General features: G+C 33.7%; 3 protein-coding genes across 6 annotated transcripts; 1 reads left to right on the top strand and 2 right to left on the bottom strand.

The window, feature by feature from the left end:
* Positions 1 to 542: 542 nt before the first annotated feature.
* Positions 543 to 5831, bottom strand: LOC135840605 (uncharacterized). Its single transcript, XM_065357231.1, has one exon. It carries the CDS (start codon positions 5829 to 5831, stop codon positions 543 to 545), a length of 5289 nt encoding a protein of 1762 aa, XP_065213303.1.
* Positions 5832 to 6216: 385 nt separating this feature from the next.
* LOC135839979 (citron Rho-interacting kinase-like) lies at positions 6217 to 16306 on the top strand. 3 transcript variants are annotated; one of them, XM_065356270.1, is made up of 32 exons: positions 6217 to 6415; positions 6503 to 6722; positions 6799 to 6974; positions 7045 to 7241; positions 7346 to 7559; positions 7645 to 7831; positions 7898 to 8112; positions 8182 to 8340; positions 8411 to 8614; positions 8703 to 8844; positions 8907 to 9007; positions 9080 to 9451; positions 9538 to 10938; positions 11008 to 11146; positions 11222 to 11310; positions 11389 to 11571; positions 11643 to 12017; positions 12086 to 12247; positions 12333 to 12527; positions 12606 to 12800; positions 12869 to 13081; positions 13166 to 13413; positions 13490 to 13753; positions 13821 to 13995; positions 14067 to 14285; positions 14354 to 14510; positions 14589 to 14775; positions 14847 to 14998; positions 15086 to 15271; positions 15346 to 15477; positions 15548 to 15692; positions 15766 to 16306. In XM_065356270.1, the coding sequence occupies exons 2-32, from the start codon at positions 6518 to 6520 to the stop codon at positions 15866 to 15868; spliced, it is 7092 nt and encodes a 2363-aa protein (XP_065212342.1). In that variant the 5' UTR covers positions 6217 to 6415; positions 6503 to 6517; the 3' UTR covers positions 15869 to 16306. The 3 variants fall into 3 exon arrangements, with proteins under 3 accessions (XP_065212342.1, XP_065212343.1, XP_065212341.1); XM_065356271.1 differs by having other exon boundaries at positions 6218 to 6426; positions 8411 to 8524; XM_065356269.1 differs by having other exon boundaries at positions 6218 to 6426.
* Positions 16307 to 16769: 463 nt separating this feature from the next.
* Positions 16770 to 18213, bottom strand: LOC135839984 (uncharacterized). 2 transcript variants are annotated; one of them, XM_065356282.1, is made up of 7 exons: positions 18152 to 18213; positions 17940 to 18051; positions 17815 to 17853; positions 17546 to 17714; positions 17279 to 17467; positions 17094 to 17205; positions 16770 to 16986 (listed from the first exon to the last, which is right to left on the bottom strand). In XM_065356282.1, the coding sequence occupies exons 2-7, from the start codon at positions 18034 to 18036 to the stop codon at positions 16786 to 16788; spliced, it is 807 nt and encodes a 268-aa protein (XP_065212354.1). In that variant the 5' UTR covers positions 18037 to 18051; positions 18152 to 18213; the 3' UTR covers positions 16770 to 16785. The 2 variants fall into 2 exon arrangements, with proteins under 2 accessions (XP_065212354.1, XP_065212355.1); XM_065356283.1 differs by having other exon boundaries at positions 17940 to 18048.
* Positions 18214 to 23022: the final 4809 nt, after the last annotated feature.

Below are 23022 nucleotides of genomic sequence, written 5' to 3'. Positions count from 1 at the left end.
CCGGCAAGGGTAAGGGTAAGGGTCATCACATTTTACATTTCATTTTCACATTATTTTCTTTTCAACAATCTATTTGTTTCGAGTTCAATTCTTGAGAAGTTGAGAATGAAAGAAAACTTTTATCAAAATAATTTGAATTTTGATAATGAAGAATTAAAAACAAAAAAAAAGTCACAGACTAAATTTGATGAATGATATTATTATTGACCCGTAGATAGAGCTAACGTAGTTCAGTAGGGTCCCCTTTTCTCCTTTCCGCCCCGGGACAGCCCTTCTGTCGTGCGAGAACAATCACACGAGCAAATTGATGAATTAATTATCGAAAACGGCGAAAATAAATGAATAAATACGCGAACATTTTAACGGTTTTATTTCAACTAAAAACGTATAAAAAACGTTATGTACATAACTTAAGACTAGGGTACAGTAACGCTATCTATGCTCTCTTCGAGACACTTCCAGCAAAAAAAGAAAAAAAAGTTGATAAAAGAAGGGAAAATCCTTCTGAACATCGTGAAAACGATTTAAATTAATTATTACGACTAAATAATAAATTCTAGTCGTCGTTGTCGTCGGAGATTTCCTCTACGGTGATGATGGGGATCGTCCCAATCATCCTTCGGTTCATCGAATTCGTTTATGGCCGCTTCCGGTGGAGTAATATTCTCTTCCGGCGGCACTTCGTCATTATCTACGTCGTCTGATGTTGGCTGAGGTTCGGAATCAGGAATCTGCGCTGCAGCTAATTCAACAGGACAGAGATCACTGATCGGACGAATAATTACTCCATTTTTTGTACGGAGTTTGGCGCTTCGGACTTCGTTATCTTGGCTGTATACAAGTTCGACGATTCTAGCTAGGGACCAGTTGTTTCGTTTACGTAACGCGTCTACGATAATGACAACGTCACCTATGCTTGGCGGCTGTTTCGTAGTGGCTTTTGGGAATTTTGCATTCGGTGAAAATCCCCGTTCTCGAAGATGTTGCAGGTAAGCTGTTCTCCAAACAGCCCAAAATCGATTAGTTATTTCATTGCTCTGTTTAAAGAGCTTGATCGTATGCGCTGCGGCTGGCGTTGCGTTTGCTTCAGCTTGCTCTGGTATATCGTTGACGGTGAAATATGATTTCAAAAAGTGATTCGGCGTTATTATCTCGTCTAGATCGTTCTTAACAACGTAGGTTAGCGGACGATCATTCAAAGTGGCAGCTATTTCAGCTAATGCTGTACGTAGCAACGATTCGGATAATGCAACGTTATGGAACGTTTTCAGCAACGAATTCTTCATTAATGCGACCATCCTTTCATAAACACCACCCATCCATGGGGAATGGGCTGGGATGAATTTCCATGACCATTCATGGGTAAAGATGATATCGAATGCTTGCTTCACAGCTTTGAATTGTGGCGCATTATCTGATAATATCAGCTTCGGTGTCGAATGGCGAGCAATAATACGGCGAAGTCCCAAACAGATCTCCTCTGTGGACATATTGAGAAGCAATTCTGCGTCAATACCTCGAATTACGAGATCCGTTGCAAGTAAAACGTAGCGTTTTTCTTTATTGACATAAAGAGGACCAAATGTGTCAATTCCAACGTTGGTAAATGGCGATTCGAATGCTTGTAGGCGAAATTCGGGTAAGTCGGATATCTGCGGCTGTACGTAAGGTCGAGTAGTGAAACGTTTACACTTTTTGCATTGTTGAATGGCGTTGTAAACCGAGCGACGACCATCAGGTAACCAATACGTACGTCGAAGCGAATTTAAAACAAAATTTGTGCCGGCATGGAACGCTGATTCGTGGTGAAATTTAAACAATAAAAGAACGAACCGTGAGTCTTTCATTTTTGGCAACAGGATCGGACATTTTTCCTTCATTGACAGTGGCGCATATTTGAAACGTCCTGAGCATCTAATCAACCCAGTTTTTTCATCCAGGTAAGCGTTATATTTCGTAATGAGCGGATGTGGCTTTTTCGTACGTAAACAGGTGAGTAAATCTTGATAACAACGTTGCTGTTCAAATTTCAACCATAGATTTCGAACGCTATATAATGAACCTCCATTTGGAAAGATGTTTTTTGGCAAACGTGTATTATTGGCGATAAATTTCACGAAGTATGACGTATATCGAAGTAAATGCGAATATGACTCGAAATCTGCTGGATTTATATCGAACGGATAAACGTAAAGCGGCGGCGTTGCGTCAGTGTTTGTGGTAAGTACAGTCCTTGGTTCTTCAATCGTAATCACATCTAGCTCAGGTGTAAGTTCGAATGGTAAAGTTGTACAGTCGTTTGATCGTTTTAACCAGTCAGTTGGACCATTAAACCAACAGGAGTTCAACAATTCGTCAACTAACATTCCCCTGGTTGGTATATCGGCTGGATTTTCTTTTCCAGGAATGAAATTTTTGATAACGTTTGGAATGTTGCGTATTTCATCGATTCGGCGTTGAATAAAAACAGGAAGTATTTTACTTGTAAGTATCCAAGTGAGAACGCATTTGGAATCAGACCAAAGTATTTGAGTGTCGATTTTGAACGGTAGTGAGTCGCGTACGAATTGTAAAGCTTTCATACCCATGTAAGCTGCGATTAATTCCAACTTTGGAATATCAGTAAGTTTAGCCAACTTCGTTCTTGAAAACAGCAAATGTGATGTGATATTTTCTTCGGTTTTGCATGATAAATACACAACACATGCACAAGCTTTGGCCGAAGCATCGACAAATACATGTAAACAGTAGTGATTCTTATCACTATCGTGTGAAACGTTCTGATAACGCGGCATTGTTTGTTTTGCTGCAGTTTGAAGTTCGGTGAATATCAAATTACATTCATTACAATGGTCTTCGGATAATTTATCGTCCCAGTTGTAAGTGGAATGGAGTTCGCGTAAGAATATCTTCGCCTTGATCGATATTGGTGTCCAGTAACCACAGGGATCGAAAAATTGAGCGACAGTACTCAAAACAGTGCGTAAAGTGATAACTTCAGGTATTTTAATTTGTTTCAGATGAAAAACGTCTTCGTATTGGTTCCACACTAAACCAAGTACCGAAATTGATGCTGATTTTTCCGGTTGAGTGAATACATCGCGAAGTTGATTATCGTTTGTTGACCATTGACGTAAATTCATTGAGCATCGTTTAAATACTTCGACGGCAAAATGATAATATTTTTTGGCAATCTCAGCTGATTTATACCCAGTGATGAAATTATCTACGTATCTATCTCGTTCCATTTGTTCTGTGAACTCGTTTTTGTTATTTTTCAGGTGATAACGGACTGTTGCGTTGAGGAGAAACGGACTAGCGATGATACCAAATACTACGCAGAGGAATCGCAGTATTCGAAGGTTTTTTCCACTTGCAGGAAGTTTATAATCGTGTAGCCATAGAAATCTGACAAAATCTCGATCAAGTGCGTGTATAATCAACTGATGAAAGGCTTTTTCGATATCACTCAATATAACAATGCGGTACAGACGAAATCGAATTAAAATTTCACATCCATGACTAAGTAAATTCGTACCTTTGTAAATTGCGTCATTGATACTCTGTTTGTTTTTTGATTTCGCCGATCCATCGAATACAATTCTTTGCGTCGTAGATTTATCAGGTGTGAAAACGGCGTGATGAGGTAAATAGTACGTTTGCGTTGTTTTCATATCAATACCAGTGACTTCTTCAACGTAACCGGCATCTAAGTGTTTCTGTATATTAGCGTTGTATTCGTTGAACGATTCAGGAGTAAATTTGTTTTGTAACGACCGTAAACGACCAATTGCTAAGCCAAAATTGTCTTCCAACGGTGGTGGATATTGTCTCCATGGGAAACGAATCTGATAACGATTATCTACGAGTTGAATATTATCATAGAATTGTTTTAATGCGTTTTCTTCTTCTTGAATACTCGTAAGCGGCATATCTTTTATCCCAATGAATTCGAGATCGCAAAGTTCTTTAACAGCACGAACCGGTGACATTTGAAACAGTATTGACTTGTTGTTGCGTTTTTGATCGTGCTGACGACCAACCAAAATAAACCCAAATGGCGTTTTGCACATGTGTAATCCATCAGCGACTGTAATTTTCGTTTCAGGTTGTAGAAAATCGTAAAAGTAATCGCTTCCCAACAGCAATTCGACAGGGTACTTTTCACCTTGGTTTACAAATTGTTTATCTTTGTATTCTGTATTCATTCGTTTAAATTCATCGATGTTGAATAATTGAACAAATTGAGGTAAGTTGGGAGCTGTGTCTGCGACTATATTAAGATGAAAATCGGCGTTATTTGTCACAATAAACGAGGTGGTGGCGGACGAAAACGTAACAGGTGATTCGTGATGAAAAACATTAATTGGAATCGACTTGAATTTTGATAATTCTAAACCGATGCGACGTGCAGCTTTCTCGGAAATATACGTTTCATTACTTCCATTATCTAATAGTGTTCTAATTTGATAACGACGGTTGTTTTTCGGATTTATTATCGTCAATATTGCAGTGCAATGAGCACCTTGATGTGTCTGAATAAACGAATTCATTCGTGTGTGTGGTGTTCCGTTGTCAGGTTTCTCTTCTGGCTTACCATTACCAGAACCATCATTTTTTTCAGGTTTTTCGAGTGGAGTTTCTGGGAACTGGCGAAGACACAACGAAGAGTGATGGCTTTTCACCTGTTTGCAATAATAACATGTTGTATTGCGATTACATTGCGCCTTCGTGTGATTTTTATTCAAGCAAAGATGACAGCGATTTTTTAATAAAGATCGACGTGCTGTGACGGTGGTATGTACGGTGCATTCGGCCGAGTAATGCTGTTGATTGCAATATACACAATACGGTGGCGACTTCGGTTTTTCTGTTTTTTCAGCGTTTTTATTATTGTACGCTTTCGATGTTGCGTTCGAAGTAACTAAAGCTGCGGTAGTTGAGTGCGGTTTTGTTGATGGAGACAAACCCTGCGCAGTTGCAGCTGCCTGAAGCCCACAACGTAGTTTTACGTGTAATCCGATTTCTCTCTGGAAATCTTTAATTGTTGGTTTGGTCTTTCCGCAAACCTGATGAACTAACCAATTCGGATATTTGAAATAAATTTTATCTTTCAATGGCGGGAACAGATCGAGATTTTGACCATGGGATTCGAGAGCTGTGAGCAAACCTTCGATGTCGTAGTAAGTTGAACGTAAACTTGCATTGGTGTTTGTAGCTTTTGGTAAGTTTTCCAATTTAGCGTAGAGTGCGCCGATAACTTCCTCTTTGTCGTGATATTGTATGTCCAATTCGTTGAGCGCGAGATCATAATTACTATCGGTTAGGTCGAGAGTTTCGATAATTTTAAGCGGTTCACCTAGACAGTGACGTTTTAGGTGTTGCAACTTTTCGGATTTCGGAATTGGTAGTTCGTCGTATTTCAAGTGGAATGATTTAATGAAACTGGAGTACAGTGTTATATCACCGGAAAAGGGGGTGATTTCCATTTCAGGTATGCGTCGAGAATAATCGTTAGATGATTTCGGTGGTTTGGTATCGCCAGTTGATCGTCCAGCATCCATCAAGATTCGTTTAACTGTTGGAATTACTCGTTTAGCTCGAATTATCGACGGCATAGCACCAGCGAAATTATAAGTTGGTTTATCTTTACTTCTAGTAGAAGTAACACGGCAATTTTCTACCTCTTCTAGATCGACAGTGAGTTGCTCGAATGCCATTTGAAGCGAGTTGGTATCGACTGGTGATGCGTTGATTTGCGTGAACACAAGATCGGTGGATTCGTTTAGGCTTTTCAGCCACATTTCAAATTCTTGTGCCTTTGCATCCATTTGAATTTTAAAGCGAAAGCGATTATTGAATAGCGATTTGCGAATTGCGAATAGCGATTTTGCCACGTGCAGTGAGCGAGCGAAAGCGAACTTGTTTTTTAAATAAAAAAACAATTAAAAATGCGACTTTGAATAAAGCGGATCGTGATTCTCTGCTACCATGTCGTGCGAGAACAATCACACGAGCAAATTGATGAATTAATTATCGAAAACGGCGAAAATAAATGAATAAATACGCGAACATTTTAACGGTTTTATTTCAACTAAAAACGTATAAAAAACGTTATGTACATAACTTAAGACTAGGGTACAGTAACGCTATCTATGCTCTCTTCGAGACACCTTCGCAGTTTGTTTTCATTGATCTGTGACTTGTGATTTTAACGTATTTTTGTTTGAAGGAAAACCGTTACCGGTTGAATTTTCAGTTTTCACAAAAATGAAAAATGTGCTGTGTTCGAGTTTAAAAATGAAGTGAAGTTCGTGAATTTTAAACTGTAAAAATTTGAGTCAATAAGCTGAGTATGACGGATGCCCTTATCTTCACGTAATGAAAAAATAACGATTGACATTTATAATTGAAAGTTCGTGTAATGTAAGCAATTTGTTCATGATTCAAGATAAATGACTGAGGTACATAAATTTACTCAAAATTATTCTTTCAATTTTAGCGACTTCAAAGCATCATGGAACAAAACAGCGAAAGTATAACAAAACGTATCCTCAACTTGAATAATCTGCTGCTCAGGTCTACTTCAGACTCAAAAGCTATTGCAGGATCCTGCTTGATATCTCGCGAAGTTCTCGTAGATGCGTTGATCTTATTGTACGACGAATGCAATAATGAATTTCTTATGAAAGATCCGCTCATTGCGGATTTCGTTGAAAAATGTGAGTTCTATCGTTGGTCGATATATTTTTCCTGTTGTATTCTTCGTGTAATCGTGGTGGAATCGTTTTTTTTCAGATCGCAGTACCGTATTGAAAATTCGAGATCTCAACGTGAATATTAGCGATTTTGAAGTGAAAAAAGTTATCAGCAGAGGCCGTTTTGCCGAAGTATCTGTAGTAAGAGAAAAATCTTCTCAAAATGTTTGCGTCTTGAAAAAAATCAGAAAATCGGATATATTGAATGTTTCAGAAGTACGTGCTCTTTACTTTCAGTACGTTCTTTGTATTTAGCTTTTTAAAAATACTGTGATTTTTGTTTCAGAGGATTCTTTTTGAAAGTGAGAGAAATTTATTGATTTCTGCTTTGTGTGATTGTGAAGCCAAGAAATGGGTTCCTCATTTGTATTATTCATTTCAAAATATGAAATATTTGTACTACGTGTTGGAGTATTGTCCTGGCGGAAATCTCTGCACAATGTTAGATTATTACAAGAAAAACGTTCCAGAACCGATGCTCAGGTAAAAAATATTAATACTTACTCGTAATTCAAACTTGAAAAATCATATCTTGAAAATATTCAAATTCGTCCTTTATTTTTCACCGAATTACTTCTGTTCTATAGGTTCTATCTGGCTGAAATGATCCAAGCAATACAGGCCATCCATTCTATTGGTTTTGTGCATAGAGATATTAGACCTGAAAATGTTCTAATTGATAAAGGTGGTCACGTGAAATTGGTCGATTTTGGTTCATCCGCTAAACTTTCACGACACGGTCAAATCACGAGCAAAGTAGTTTTTAGTACTCCTAATTACACAGCTCCAGAAATATTTAAGGTACCGATTTTTCTTATTTTTTGGCGTTTGTTTTTAAAATTAGAATTCGTTACGCATTGGCTATAACTACGCTTTTTTCATTTAGTTTCATGAATCGCCCACTTCGAAAGGATATTCTGCGCAGTGTGATTGGTGGTCTCTTGGAATTGTTCTATTTGAATTAGTTTGCGGAAATGTACCGTTCAACGGCGATGAAGCTTCTAAATTGCATTTATCGTCGAATAATTATCCTCGCAGATTACAGTATCCTAAACATGTTAATATATCGCAAGGTAATTTCATTAGTACATATTATGTTTGTTTCGAACTAGTAGGTACTGAAATTATTTTTCATGCAGAATTGAAAAACATAATTTCTGGATTATTGCAACCGGCTGAAAAGAGGTCGAATTATGATAAACTGGTTCATTTGGATTACTTCAATGATATTGTCTGGACGTTTCTTCACGAACGTGATCCGCCGTTTGTTCCTTCTTTGAATTCTGCTGAAGACACTTCTTATTTTACAACTTTTGAAGTACAACGTCCTACGCCGAAAGTTGAAGATTATAAGGTTGGTTATAACATAATTATAAATCATAGTATGACAATCATTATTTCATTTACCCTCATAATTTTACAGTTACAAAGACGATTTACCGGACGCAATTTGCCTTTTTTGGGTTTCACATATATGGGTAATGATATGGATTCTGACGACAGTAGCAGCTCTTCCAGTTCTTATGTAATTTCAAAACTCCCTGCATCTTTTTCCGAACGGCGTAAAACTGAAAATTATACGGTAAACTATCTCATTTCAATAACTACGAAATTTGTTTCATACCAAATATTCACTATCGGGATATTTGTAGACAACAAAAGAAAACGAATTTGACGCTTTGGAAATGCCGAGACATTCAACTGGATCATACCGAGATAGCAAACTTCATTCTGAATGCAGTGACGAGTCTTATCAATCTGCATCGGTACGATTAGAAAATGAAGTTAATCAGCTTCATTTATTTTATAATGAAAAGGCTTTAATTATTGAAGAAAATATTAGAAATAAATTTCACGTATGTTCTTTATCATTCGTCGTGTAATGCAGCGCACTTACATGACATTTTTTTTATTTTTTATATTTATTTTCATCGTAATACGTAGGATATGTACAACTGTATCACCGAAGATCAAGCTAAATTCCTTTTGGAGAAACAGCGCATGACGAAAGAGTTCAAAGAAAAGGAAGAAAAACTAATGCAAGAAAATAATGTCTTGGAGATGACGAATAAAAGTTTAGAAAACGGTAAGAAAATATATTTTTGGTTTTTCAAACGAAAAAGATGTTCATTGGATTTTTGTTTTCAGAACTGAATGAAGTAAAAACCAAATATAATGATTTGGAAGTTCGTTATTTACAACTAGATCGCAATTTAGAAGATACCACCGACAAGCTGAAAAAAACTGAAGTAAGCTATCAATATTTAGATATTTTAAAAATTGTCCGGGTCAAATAATTTTCCTTTTTTTCTGTTCAACAGAAACTTCGAAAGGATTCGACGGCAAAACTGAATCAAGAAATTCAGAAACTGAACAAGGACCTTCAGGAAAAATGTGATAGTATGAAGGAGCTTGAAGAGAAAATGCTCAATTTGAGCAATCAACAAGCTGCTAAATTAGCTGTCCTTAGCAAAACTCGCACCACGTTACGAAGTAAATCAACAGAAAGAGATAAGTTCGAACAGGATAATGTTTCTTTGAAGAACCAGTTAGCTGAAGCCAACAAGAAAATTGCAAAACTAACGCAAGACCTCGAGAAAAAAGGAAAAGTCAAGTTGGATTTAGAGTTTAAAATGACTGCTGCGAGCGAAAAATCTGGCAATAATATTTTCGGCAGAGGTGATGGTGCTTCGGTGAGTATCCACTTTCAAGGATGAAGTAAAATTGGGTTATGACAGTCAACAGATGATTAATTCTGGTGAATTTTTGTATTTTTCAGGGTTCAAAAGCTGACGAAAATTCCAAAGAAGAAATTGACAAATTGAATAAGGAATTACAGAAAAAACATCAGGAAATTTCGGATTTGCAAGACGCGTTGAAGAAAGAAAAAGAACAAAAACTGAAAGAAATTTCTGACTTGACTACGAAACTAAATCGCGACCTTGACAGAAAACAAAAAGAATTATGTGATCTGAAAGAAAAATCGACGAAAGACCTTGATAAAAAGCAAAAAGAAATTTCTGATCTCCGAAATGAACTCCATGAAAAACAAAACCGCCATCAAAGAGAAATTGACGATTTGCGAAAGAAATTGAATCTCGAACTGCAGTGTAAAACGAAAGAAATGGCCGATTTACGGAGTACGCTTGACCAAAATCAGAAAGAAAAACAGAAGGAAATGAATGAATTACGAGATAAATTCAATGAAGAACAAAAAAGAAAACAAAAAGAACTTTCTGATTTGAATAACAAATTAAACCAAGAGCAAAAACAAAAGCTGAAGGACATCTCTGATTTACAAGATAAATTGGATCGTGAACGAAAAGTCAAAATGAAAGAAATTGAAGATTTACGAGAAAGAAATAATCAGGAGCAAAAACAAAAGCAAAAATTGACCGAAACGCAACAAAAGCTTTCTCAGGAATGCGAACAAGCTCAAAAGGAAATCTCAAATTTACGTGAAAAACTTAATGAAGAGCAGAAACAGAAATGTAAAGAAATTTCCGATCTACTGGAAAAGGTTACTCAAGAACAAAAATGTATACCTAAAGAAATCGCTGAAATCCGGGCAAATTTCATGAAAGAACTGGATCGAAAACAGAAAGAAATATTAGACGTACAAGATAAACTGTGCCTTGAACAAAAAAATTCGCAGAAAATCATTCGAGATCTCAAAGAAAATTTTTCCGTTGAATCAGACAAGAAAGATAAACAAATTTCTGACTTGAAGGTGAAATTCCGCACGGAACTGGAAGATAAACAAAAGGAAATTAATAATCTTCAGATTCAGATATCGAAAATGAATGAAGATGCATTTGCTAACTTGGTCTCTATTGAGGATTTAAAAACTGCAGTCGAAGAAAAGAACAAAAGTATAAAGAAATACGAAAATGAGATTGGTAAATTGAAGAAGCAATCGCAAGAGAAATCTCAACATGCTAACTTGGTTTCTTCCGAGGATCTAAAAACTGCGATCGAAGAAAAAAACAAAACTATAAAGAAATACGAAAACGAGATCAGTAAGTTGAAGAAGGAATTGCAAGAAAAATCGCAACAAGTTTCTTCAATTCGTATGAGTTTATGCCAAAGTGACAAGGAAAAAGAGAAACTGGAATCCAAAATAGAAGCTTTGTTGAACGAAATCAAACATTGTAACGATATTAAACTCAAAGAATTAGAAGTATGGTTTCATTTTATTTATTTTTTTTTTTTAAATATTCGATCCTTACTTATTTGTGTGTTATTCCAGGCAAATCGTATCGATCCGAATGAAGTATTAAAACAATTTGAAAATACGATGCGTGATGTGATCAAGGAAAATTTACGTAGCAAAGACAACGTAGTTACAACATCAGACTTCGAAAAATTGCTGAACACTTTACAAAGAAGTATGTTGTTGTTTTTTTTTTCAAATCGAACATCGAAAAGAAATTTTATTTAATAATTGTTGTTTTTTAAATTAGGAGTCAGTTTAACTTGTTTACCAATCGCAGTGAGTAAAACTGAATCTTTAGGGCCTGAAAAGAAGGACATCGCGGTGTTGGAAGCACAGGTATGTGATTTGTGCAACTGAAATAATAATGAATTTCTGCGCCCGGAGGCACGCTTTCTAATAATAATTCACTCTTAGATTGAACGTTTGGAATCGCAATTGGAGAAACACCAGGAAACAGCCATTTTGCAAAGAGAAGCTGCCACTCAGGCCAAGAAAGAATTGGAAGATACGAAAAAAGAGCTTTCGAATATAAAGATTGATTTGCGGATAGCGCAACGAGAAACTAAGGAAGCAGAAGAGAAGCTCGAAAAATTACAAGTATGTTTCTCATTTCGTGCGAATGATCAAAAACACCTTCAAAAATTTTGAGCGTAATTTTTCGTTTCCAGGCATCCAAGTACAAATATTACAAGAAGTTGGAAGACGAAAAGGATAGTTTAGAGACCAAATTGAAAGAAGTACAGCAAACAATTCTCGATCTTGAATCACAGGTTGAAAACTTGAAAAACGATTCCGTTTCGAAAGAAGATTTCATCAAAAAGAAAGAAGCCGAAATCAATGAACTAACGTCTAAATCACGACATTTGGAAGAAGAAATGAATCACCTAAAAAGTAGTAATCGTGATTTGAAAAAAGATAAAAAGAACCTCGAGGACAACCTAAAAGAAAAAGAATCCGAGATTAAGCAACTCAAATCTAAAATAAGTAAAATGAAAGAAGAAATCAAACAAAATAAAACTACATTCAACAGCGTTAAGGAAGAGGTGAATATTTTGAAACTCATTGCTTTTTAAATTAGTGGGATATCGAAAGTAAAATTTTCAAATTTCAGGAAGAGAGCTGGAAAAATAAATGCGCTGGCCTGGAAAGTACGGTGGCTTCTATTAAAGAAACTTGTCTGTTGCTGGATAAACAAGTGGAAAATTTTGAAAATTACAACCAAGAGTTAGAAGAAAAACTCGGAAAATCAGAAGAGGAAAAATTACGTTTGAAAGTGAGCTGATGAACGATTGATAATGTTACATTACATTAAATCATTTCATATAAATTATATTATGTGCATGTTTTCGGAATTCTAGGAAGAACTTGATCAACTTACAAGCGAACTTAAGTCATCTAAAAAAATGGTCAACGAGGAAAAATCGCTGAAAATTTTTGCAGAAAATAAAGTTCGTTTATTGGAATCAGACCTACAGAAAAAAGATAAAGATATTGAAAGTTTAGAAGAAGACATCAACGCGAAATCTGAACATATCGTAAATTTGGAAGACCAGGTATATCGAAGATCGAAGCAGAAAATTTGATGGAAAAAAATAGCGAAGTATAATCAAATTGATTTGATTTTGTTTTAGATCAAACATTTGGAGGAGTACATTTCTTCTGCCGATCAATCATTGCACAAAAACTCGGAATACGTAAATCTAGTGGAGAAAGAAGTGCTTTCTTTGAAAAAAGAACGCACCGAACTTTTAACTAGTATACATCGTTTGACAAAAGAAAAAAATGAATTGACAAAGGAATTGGAAGAAGCTACATCTGATTTAAATGTAATTTATTTAAATATGTGAAAAATGATCGATGTATGTGTGCATTTATTAATCGAAATATTTTTCAGGATCTGCAAAAGGCTAATGGAGATTTACAGTCAGTTTTAGCGCAGGTTGAAGCGTATCATGAAATTCGTCATTTGAAAGACAATGAAACTCTTCAGCAACATTCAAAATTAATAGATTTCTTGCAAACTAAATTTCAAGACGCAACGAAGCAAAAACGAACTCTCGCTGATAAAATATTCCGGAATAAAGGAAAAGAAAACCTCAATCCGAAGGTTTGTTGTTTGTAAAACAAATTTCCACTTTCATTTCGCACTCGTTATTTTGTTAAAAATAATTTTTATACTCGTGATTTTTAGGAATTGGAAAATCTATTGTATTCAGAACGAAATAAGTCTAAAGGTTTAGCGGAACAACTGTACCAAGCACGGATTGAACTGATGATGTTGAGAGGTGAAAATATTTCAAAATGCTCATCCCCTAAGACGATTACCGATTATGAATCGAATTTAAGCCGAACAACTACGAAAAATCAACTCACTAGTATTTCTAATTTGTCTGAAATGGAAATGCCAAACACCCGAATCAAACATAATATCCCGCACAAGTAAAGAAAATTCATTATTAGTCGTATTAATTATAAATAGAAAAATGGAATGGAAATTCATGAGCCTATTTTTCAGGTTTGAAACGAAAAGATGCCGGAAAACTCTTTACAAGTGCTCAGTTTGTAGTGTTTCTATCTCAACAGGACATCACAGTTACTGCAAAGAATGTCATGTTTGGTGTCATGTTTCATGCACCCAAAAGATTGGCCCCACTTGCGGCTTACCTCAGGCTTTAATGGAACAGTTTTCGAATTTCACTAAAACTCAGTCACAATCACAGTTCACATCATCACAGTCTAGTATTAAGAGTGAAATCGAAGGAAACATCAAAGTTTTAAGGCATGTCTCAAAGATTTACCCATTTGAACATTTTTTTCGTATTATTAAAACATCAATTTTTTTACAGAGGTGGAAAATGGGAGAATATGGCCGTTTACATTGAGAGCAAATTCTTGACATTGCATGATAAAACAGCATCTAGTGTAGAACCTAAATTGAGGATTCCGTTTAGTGCAGTCAAGAGTGTAGACGATAACGTTGATTTCACTCCCACCAGTAACGACATTTCTTGTGTATTTAAGGTATGTGAATTCCAAGTTACTCTTTTTTTTCATCAATATCAGGTTTTTAATTGAGAATTTTCTTGTACTAGATTATTTATAGAGAAGAAAACGATCAAAAAACGCTCCATTTACGTGCGTCCAGTGAAGATGATAAAGCTAATTGGATGAATATATTGAAAAGAAACATCACACCTAAACAAATTTCCTTCAAATTTGACTCTGAACAGTATTTTAAAGGAAATGTAGTTTGCTCCTTCAGTGATTCAGATAGATTAACAGTAAATCAAATGGTGCAACTGGCGCCTGAGGTATGTGATACATTAATCTGTGTTTTTTACTTTCAATTTCTTTTTCTGATGTAATAAATCTTTTTTAGTTATGTTTACTCGGAACAGAGGAAGGCCTTTACTCTTTAAAACTGAACAGTACTCCTGAGAATGGCAAAATCTACAATCCTGTTAAAATATCCGGTGTCGATAAAGTTTCCAAAATCAAAGTACTGACGAAATTACGCATAGCTTTGCTAATTTGTGGTAAATTTTTTTCTTTTTACACTTAATTATAATTTACGAATTTACGTGTTAGTATAATTACGTTTATTTTCGTTGCAGGAGATGAAAATACTTTGAAAAAATGTGATCTCAGAATGTTAGTATCTAATGCTGAAGCTGCGGCATGTTCCTCTCCTTCAATTTTGATCGACAAAGCCTCGACTGAATTTAACTTGAATTCGTGCTCATTATTAGAAGCCTCGCCTTGTAATTCACTGATCTCTCTGATTGCCGATGATCATTTCATGTAAAGTCTACCTTTTTAATGTTTTCGAGAAAAATAATTCCGAGATGTTGACTAATGTGGTCATTTTTTAGGGTCTTGGAATGGAACGATCTTGCATTCGATTTAGTTCGATATAGAAGAAGATTACCTGATTTGAAATGTTCCTTATTCACTACGACTAGTATTTTATACAGCACCGCTTTTGAATTTTACCGAATTGACTTGGACACTATGAATGAAAACAGTAAATATTTTCTCCGTCGATGTTACAGGGAATTTTTGAAAGCATTAGTTTAATTAATTTATTGTTTTTTTTTTTAATTCTTTTTAGAACTCAAAGTATTTAAATGTAGTACTGAATTGGGCTCGAAATTATGTGAACCCGAAGCTATAGTGAAAATTAATACTGATCTGTACCTTGTTTGCGATAAACTATTTGGAATTTTCATTGACGCCGATGGTAAACGTATCAAATATGCCGAAACTATAAAATGGCCTTTGCCACTCAAGAGAATCGGTAAAGTTCAACTATTTTATTTTACCTAAAATTAATTTCCAGTTGAATAACATGTTATTTGTTTTGTTTTGCAGTCTACAATAAACCATTCTTATGCGTTGTTCACGAAAACTGTGTGTCCTTAGTCTATTTACCATCTACAAACGAAGGTTCCGAAGAGAAATTGAAATTTTCGATAATTGATTTCGATAATCCTGCTGTTCTTGGTAAATTGGCATTCATTATTATGATAAAAATGAAAAAACATGGCAAATTATTTTTCTCTTCTCATTTCAGGCATCGTAAAACAACCTATAAGAGGAATGTATATCAAAGAAGAAGACAGAGATGGCTGTAAATTATTTTTCTTGGATCCCGTTCTCTTTATGAAAAGAAATCCGAAGCAAAGTTGGTCCTCAATTAGTACACATTCTGGCCAAACGTAAGTAAAAATTATTTTGAAGATTTTTTTTTCATATTCGATCAAGCTTTGCTTCAATGAATTAAAATTACAGGACTGATGAAGAATGTATCCAGAAAAGCCTTAATATTAGCTCAGAAACTGATGTAAGCTTAAATTCGTCACTGTTAGAGAGCAGTAATGAAGAAAGAATATAATTATTTTCTGTATAGATTTTACCTACATAATTTTATTGTTATGTAGTTTTACCTCCTGTGAATATTTTTAACTATCTTAATTTTCTTTATATTATGTATTTCATTCATCAGCGTATTTTTAATGAAAATATTTTATTATATATTTTATAAAATAATCTTGCCAAAATGATCTGTGTATTGTGATTTTTCATACTCTTATTGAATATATATCATCAACTTTGTTTCATTTGAATTATTTTATGATTTTTGTTTCTTTTTCCAAAAATAATATTTATTATGTAAAAGTACTGAAAAATTCGTATTGATAAGGATAAGATTTCGTTTAATTTACTTATGTATACCTACTTGTAAAATGCTTTCGTGATTGGCTCGCGTTGTCATGTGCGTTACCACGTGTTATGAATTGCGATTAAATAACAGATTTTTTTCTAAACGTTATTTTTAATTTTGATTTTCAATGTACTGAAATTCGTACTTTCAAAGCTTATCTTTTCATGTGGTTTTGGAATAGATCTTCATCTTTTGTAAATTGTGAACCTATCTTATTTTTAATCACTTGTTTCGTCAAAAAATGTGTCCTATACCTGCGATTTTCTGTCAGATTTCCTGAATCATATGACCTTGAGGAAAATAAAGTAAGTGTGACCGCAGGATAGAAGGTGAATGAAAATTATCACCATGATGCACATTATTGATAAATTTAATACAATTATTTTTTTATAAATTTTTTATTCCACTTTTTGAGGCAACATCGAGGAAAAGTACAGAAGAATTACATTTCAACGGGTTGAATTTGAATTTACTAACTGGACTATTCAATTTGGACGAATTTTCGAAAAATTTCAGCGAATTTGGACAAATCAGTGTGTTGACTAATTTTGGATCTCGGTCTATCGAACGAATCGGTATGATCGCATTTACGAATTTTTAAACATTTCCATTAGCTGATCTCGGTTTTTTCCTCTGAGTTTAGCATTTGCTCGTGATTTCAGTTCGCTGGTTACTTTGGAACTTATTTTTTTTCTGTTCTCTTTCAGGTACTTTTTACCAGAGTTGTTTAAAAATTCCGTTACTTCGTTCGGTTGGAAGCCTTCGATATTTAATCCGGATTGTTTCACCTAAAAAACATTTGGTGAGTATTTTTTGGTATTTTTTTACAGCTCATTTCCACATCAAAATGTTAATTTTATAAATTTTCATATCTAATATTTTAAAATTATCATACCACCAAATCTTTGAAATCGTATATCAAATCTATGGATACAATTTGTATTTCTTCGGGTGTTTCTTTTATCACTATTTTTCCATTATCGATTGATATTCCAGTTACATTTACGCTTAGAAACGAAAAACAAAATTGACGCATTTACATTTTATTACAAAATTGAGTTCTCAATTTCTATTACTCACTCGGCATTTCCACTTCCATCGACTTTTTTCCCTTTGAAAGTACCATTCACATTATAATCAGTATTGGCCCTTATTGAAGGAACATCCACTGCGAATTCTGCTGAACTCATTTCACTTTTACTTTTGAATTTTTTCACTTGAAAAGATCCCAAATTATATAATTTAACGTTTCTCAATTGAAATGAAATGCTGGAAATTAAGTTTAAAAAAATTAGACGAATTCCTATTTTGAAAATAGTATTTGAATTTTTTCAACAATTTAATTACTCCATATCATTGTCTTTGACTTTTTCCTTATCCATAGAACCAGCTTGAAATGGTTCTGAATTTTTTAAAGTCTTCTTCACATTATCAAATCCTTTCTTAGCATACATTTCAATCGCTTTATCTTTTACGAAGGATTTAACCGATAATGTATTTTGATGCCATTTATCGTCTGAAATAGATCGTGTTAAAATCGTTATTACTTATTTTACGATACTTATGTGGTAGGTAGAGGTACCTATTTCAAAATTGCCATGTTTTTGTTTACATACCTTCAATTTCTTTACATAAGTTAGTTTCTTCTTCATGATCTAAAAAATTGAAATGACGAACTACCGTTAGTCTATTGTGTGTACATATTTTCACAATTCAACGATCAACATTGTTCTTCAATTACCTTCGTAATCCAAGTTAATGTCTTTCTGCGTACAAAAAATCGCCGATAAGATACCCAGCATCAAAAATAAGTCATGTTCAACTGATGATTTGTCCATTTTTAAATTCTGCTGCTGAAGAATGCGGGTCATCATGAAATAATAGACACATACGATTAGACAAAAATAATATTATAAGGAATTTATATTTTTTAACAAAAAGAAAATTACTTACTGGAATAATTTTACAAAAATTAACAAAAATTGATAGTGAACCCAAAAAAGTGGGTAGGTAAACTAATGAATAAAAACAAATAAATAAAAAATATACCATAGGCAGAACTTGACAGCCGACTATTTGTTTGAGAGGCTAATTAGACATTTTGCTATTTCAAAATTTTCATTTGGTTTCATACCGCCAACATGTTTATTCCTTTGATTTGACAGATAGGCAACATTTTTCTCGTGGTAAGAATTTCTAAAAATTTTACGTTTCTGCACGCGTAGTATGTGAGTAAATATACGACAATTAGAATTTATGGAAGTCGCAACACGTCCACCTTATTAATTTGTTTTCAAAAGGATAATTTTTACGTCATATTTTTTGTCGCATAAATTACAGATCTTAATGTTATTTATGTAGAAAGTTGGTGCATCTTCTAAAGGTGCTGTGTTATTTGAAAATGTATTCATTTTTATTTAATTTTTACGCACGATTTTATGGGATATCATGGATAACCAGTTTATGCTCATCTGCGGTATCAATACTCGAAGTTTAGGCTAATATTCTCAAGTCAAGGCCCGATTACTTAATTCCGAATTCACTTCGCAAAATGTGTACAATTTCAGTAGTCGTATTAGGAACAGAAAACGCCAACAAATTGGTCGTAAATAGTGGCAACTTATTTCTACTGTTGACACTTGAGGAAAAAAAAAAGAATAAAATTTTGAATTTTTGTTCGTCTCGATTACTTTGAAGAATTAGGCCTACTTAACATCCATCTACGAAACGAAGTTCATGATTTTTGGAACGAGGACATCTAATTATACTTACGCGAGCTAATTATCGTACAGTAACGTTCTAACGTTTATCAAATTATTCACCTCAAGCTATATATTTTGCCATCTTCTGCATACGTACTGTACAAAGTTGAAAAATCTTCGATAATAATATGCAAAAAATTTTCTAGCATGTCAAGCATGTGAATTTCATTATTTTATGATAAATCTAGATATGGTATGTAGATACGTGGACTGATAAAATGCAAAGCATAAATTGCGTATAACAGAAATAAAGTTACAAAGTACCGAGGAATTAGTTGATAAGTATTTGACCAATTGTGATCTTTTAATTGCGCGCTTTATGTTGTTTATTGAAGAAAAAAGGCACTTGGATCATTATTAGTCTTTGGAAAAATACTGAATAGGTAAATACTTGAAGTTTCCAAAGGATTACCAATTCAAAAATATGATACAGTTGAATTTTTATTACGTGTTGTAAAATTTATTACACTTGTCTAATTGCTTCTTTTTCAGTTAACTTGAGAGTTGAGTTATGGTACGTTTCAATTTTTGAAATAGGTAGATATTAAATGAGTAGAAATAATCAGTTCTGACTTCTGAGAAATTTCAATCTTTTTTCTTTAATTAAGTATAAATTCATTCGAACAAAAGTATTGGCTACTTAATGCAAAAATTAACAATAAATATTATAAAAATCTTGAAAATTTTATTAGACGACATTATTTTAAAAAGCTCATACCATAGGTACGTGGCTAAGTGTGCACCATATACAAATACAACCTAAAGAAAAAATTAATGAATCAATTACTTTATTGAATACCTAGGTAGGTAGGTACCTATTTAATAAGCACATCAAATGTTCATTTTGTTCCAATTCTGTTGACTTTTTGGCGCACAATTAATCAAGGAGCTTTTCCAGATCATTTAGTAATTGAGTTGGTAACATTACCTGAAAGTTATACGCTTATTGATTGTCTACCTTGGTTTTCTATTAACTATATGAGCTCTTACCTATACCTAGTCTGTGTTATGAAATGATCTAATTTAATAAAAAGCTATTTTAATCAGTAAATAACAATAGAATTAAACTAGCCGTAAAATTGAAGGTCTGAAAATGATCACTTGCGGAGCACAATCCGATCTTTTATTGTACCCCGCAGCACAATATTAAAGAAAAAAATGGAATAAGAATAATAAGTTAGGTAGATGTTAAACGACAAGTCTCAATGGTTAGCAGTCGATGTGATGAAAAGAAATACACTTGAAAAAAATTAACGATATGATTACCTATTTTCTTTTTCCATTTCTTTAAGCAATTTTTTAAAATTCTGCACAATTTACTATTTTGATAATTGAAAAAAAAAATCTGATATCTTCTAATCTTGAGACTGTTTAGGAAAAAGGCAACGAAGGAAATTTTCTCGTAGGTGTCTAGTCACTGCACTGTCTACTTTGAAATCATTGTTGGGTTCTGGAATTTTTCACTTTCTTCATTTGTTCCGTTCTACTGGACAATTTTTCCTCTGATTTAATTTTTTGAAGTTTGTTGAATTATAAATTTGGAAAATAATTTTGAAATCTATGAAAAAATTTAAATGCAAAAACATACAAGCAATGTACATAGTTAAAAAATTTCATATTACAAAAATCGTTTTCAAACGTTGGTTTAAAAATTGTTTTAAAATTTTAGTGCAAAAATTGTTCAAAAATTTCAGACACATGTAACAAGAGGATGTATGTATGTCAACCAACGGATTTTTCTTTTGGATCAGTGACAGAAAAATGGAAAGAGCTTCTAAATGCACGCCATCAGCATGCCAGATTTTAGGGGCTAAATTTCGTTTTTTGATTTTTCAAACCCCATTTTTTGCGAGCAAAAAAAATTGTATTTAATCAAATGAAATTGAAAACTGAAATGTAGTTTATATCTCATCTTTGATTAACTCAATCGATTAATGTAGTTCCCAGCCATTCTACAGGGTGTATACCAGGTCGCGAAGTCGCGAATAGTCGTGATTTTGAAAATAGGTCGCGAAAGTCGCGAAAAAGTCGCGATTTTCACCAAAAATTACCAAAAAGTCGCGAAAAATCGTCCCGGATTTAAATTACAAAAAATTCTTATATTATTACATATTCAAAAGTAGTGCTACTGCTAAATAGGTATTTTGAATAAGTACTTAATCATAAAAATTCAAAATTTCAAAAGCTTTCGCCCTCGCTTCACTCGGGCATATTATTTTTCTTTTCTTTAACCAAAGGTTGAGTCTTGAGGGTAGGTAGAAAAATTGACCTCTCACATCAAAAATCATGTTTTTTCACTTCTGAGGGATTGTGAATTTCTGTCTTTCGAGTGCTTTTGCCCTCGCTTCGTTCGGGCCAATTATGCGTATTTTCAGAAATACCTACCTGTATTGGAATTTTATGGAAATTATTGCTAGATTGCTGGAGGAGCAAGGTTGTCGAGACGGCGTCAAAAAGGACAGTTTGCCCTTGGCGTGCTCATTCTGGAGGGCCCGACCAAAAAAGAGCCCGTGATGACAAAAAGCATAGTTTTTTTACTTTTTAAAACACAAATTTTCAAAATCTGTTACCCTCGCTTTGCTCGGGCTTCTTTTCTTTTCTTTTTAAAAAGCAAAATTTCTAAAAAAAAAAAAAAAAAAAAAACATTTAATTAACTTTTAAAGTTGCAAAAGTATTTTTTTTTTCATGTCACATGGGAACTATTGAATGTTCGTCAATTCCCCCTCCAGTTTTTTCGTTGAAAAAATGGGAATACCGAGAAAAAAAGGTCGCGAAAAGTCGCGATTTTTAAATATCAAATTTTGGTAGACACCCTGTTCTAGAGCCTTTAAAAAAATTTCGATTTTCCAGTTTTGGAGGTATGAAAAAACCCAAACGAAATTCAGTACCTTTGAAACTCAATATAGCGTCGTTGCGAACCTTTCAAAAATCGTTTCTATCGGTAATAGCTAATCCACATTTTGATCACTTTTTTCAAGGACTGAAAAATTCAAAAATCTGGCGACTCTTAGAATAAATAGCTCAAGACCATTAATCGATGCTAAAGGTAAAAAATAGGATATAGGATTTTTCATTTTTTTTCAATAATCGTTGAAAAAATTTTGAATTTGAATCGGTAAAAACAAATTTTGAAACTTTGTGCCTATGTAAATTGATTAAAAAGGTCACAAAAACGATGTCAGTAGGTATCTGAATAAATGTAGCCATTCAATTTCATTTCGTTTCTTAATGGCAATTTTTCCAACACTGGATAATCCAAAAATCTGCTGGAGGCTTCAGGAAAATTCAAACCTACCACCAATACATTCGCAAAGTTGAAAATAGGCGTTTTAAAGCTTTGTACTCGTACCTCAATTTGATTATGTACCTAAATTATGGCTTTTTTCATGAAAATTCCATCTTTGAATTTTCAAAAATTCATCCAACTACTAAAAAATGAAATTTAGTACCTACCTGAAATTTTCGTCTGCTGGTGTGTTTTTTATGCATGTTTTTTCAATTTTTTTTGATTCAGTTCAAAAAAATTTTTATTGGTTGGAATGCCTATAAAAGTGATATAGGTACAAAATTCAAAATGTTTAAAAAATATAATATGTAGGTATTTTTTAAATTTAATTTTTTTCAAAAAATCCATTACTTTTTTTCGACCTCTTTCGGTAACTTTTTTCAACTGAGGTGTGAAGTCCTCATTACTTCGAAGTTGGTCCCACGGAACCATGAAGTTATAGCTCAAGCTAGGTAGTAGGTACTCATATTTATTTCTTTTAGCATTTTAGGGGTAGGCTAATCCAAATCGATTATTGCTCCACAACTTCCCTAATATGCATAACTATTGCACTTGTACTTTATTGATTTCGAGAGATGAAATAAGAGAAAGAGAAAGGGATTATGGTATTTATGGTAAGCGAAAGTATCGCAGTTTATTGGTTCAATTCATATTATTATGCCGGCGTTGCAGGTAGATCGGAGCTTATAAAATTGAAACAAGCTTTTATTGATTATCAAAATTAAGATGTTGAATTTGTAAATTGACCTCTATTTCTTTGAAACTTCAAAAAAAAA

This window comes from Planococcus citri, chromosome 3 (genome assembly GCF_950023065.1).
Source record: "Planococcus citri chromosome 3, ihPlaCitr1.1, whole genome shotgun sequence".
NCBI classification, from domain to species: Eukaryota; Metazoa; Arthropoda; class Insecta; order Hemiptera; family Pseudococcidae; genus Planococcus; species Planococcus citri.
This window is presented reverse-complemented; position numbering and strand designations above follow the sequence as displayed.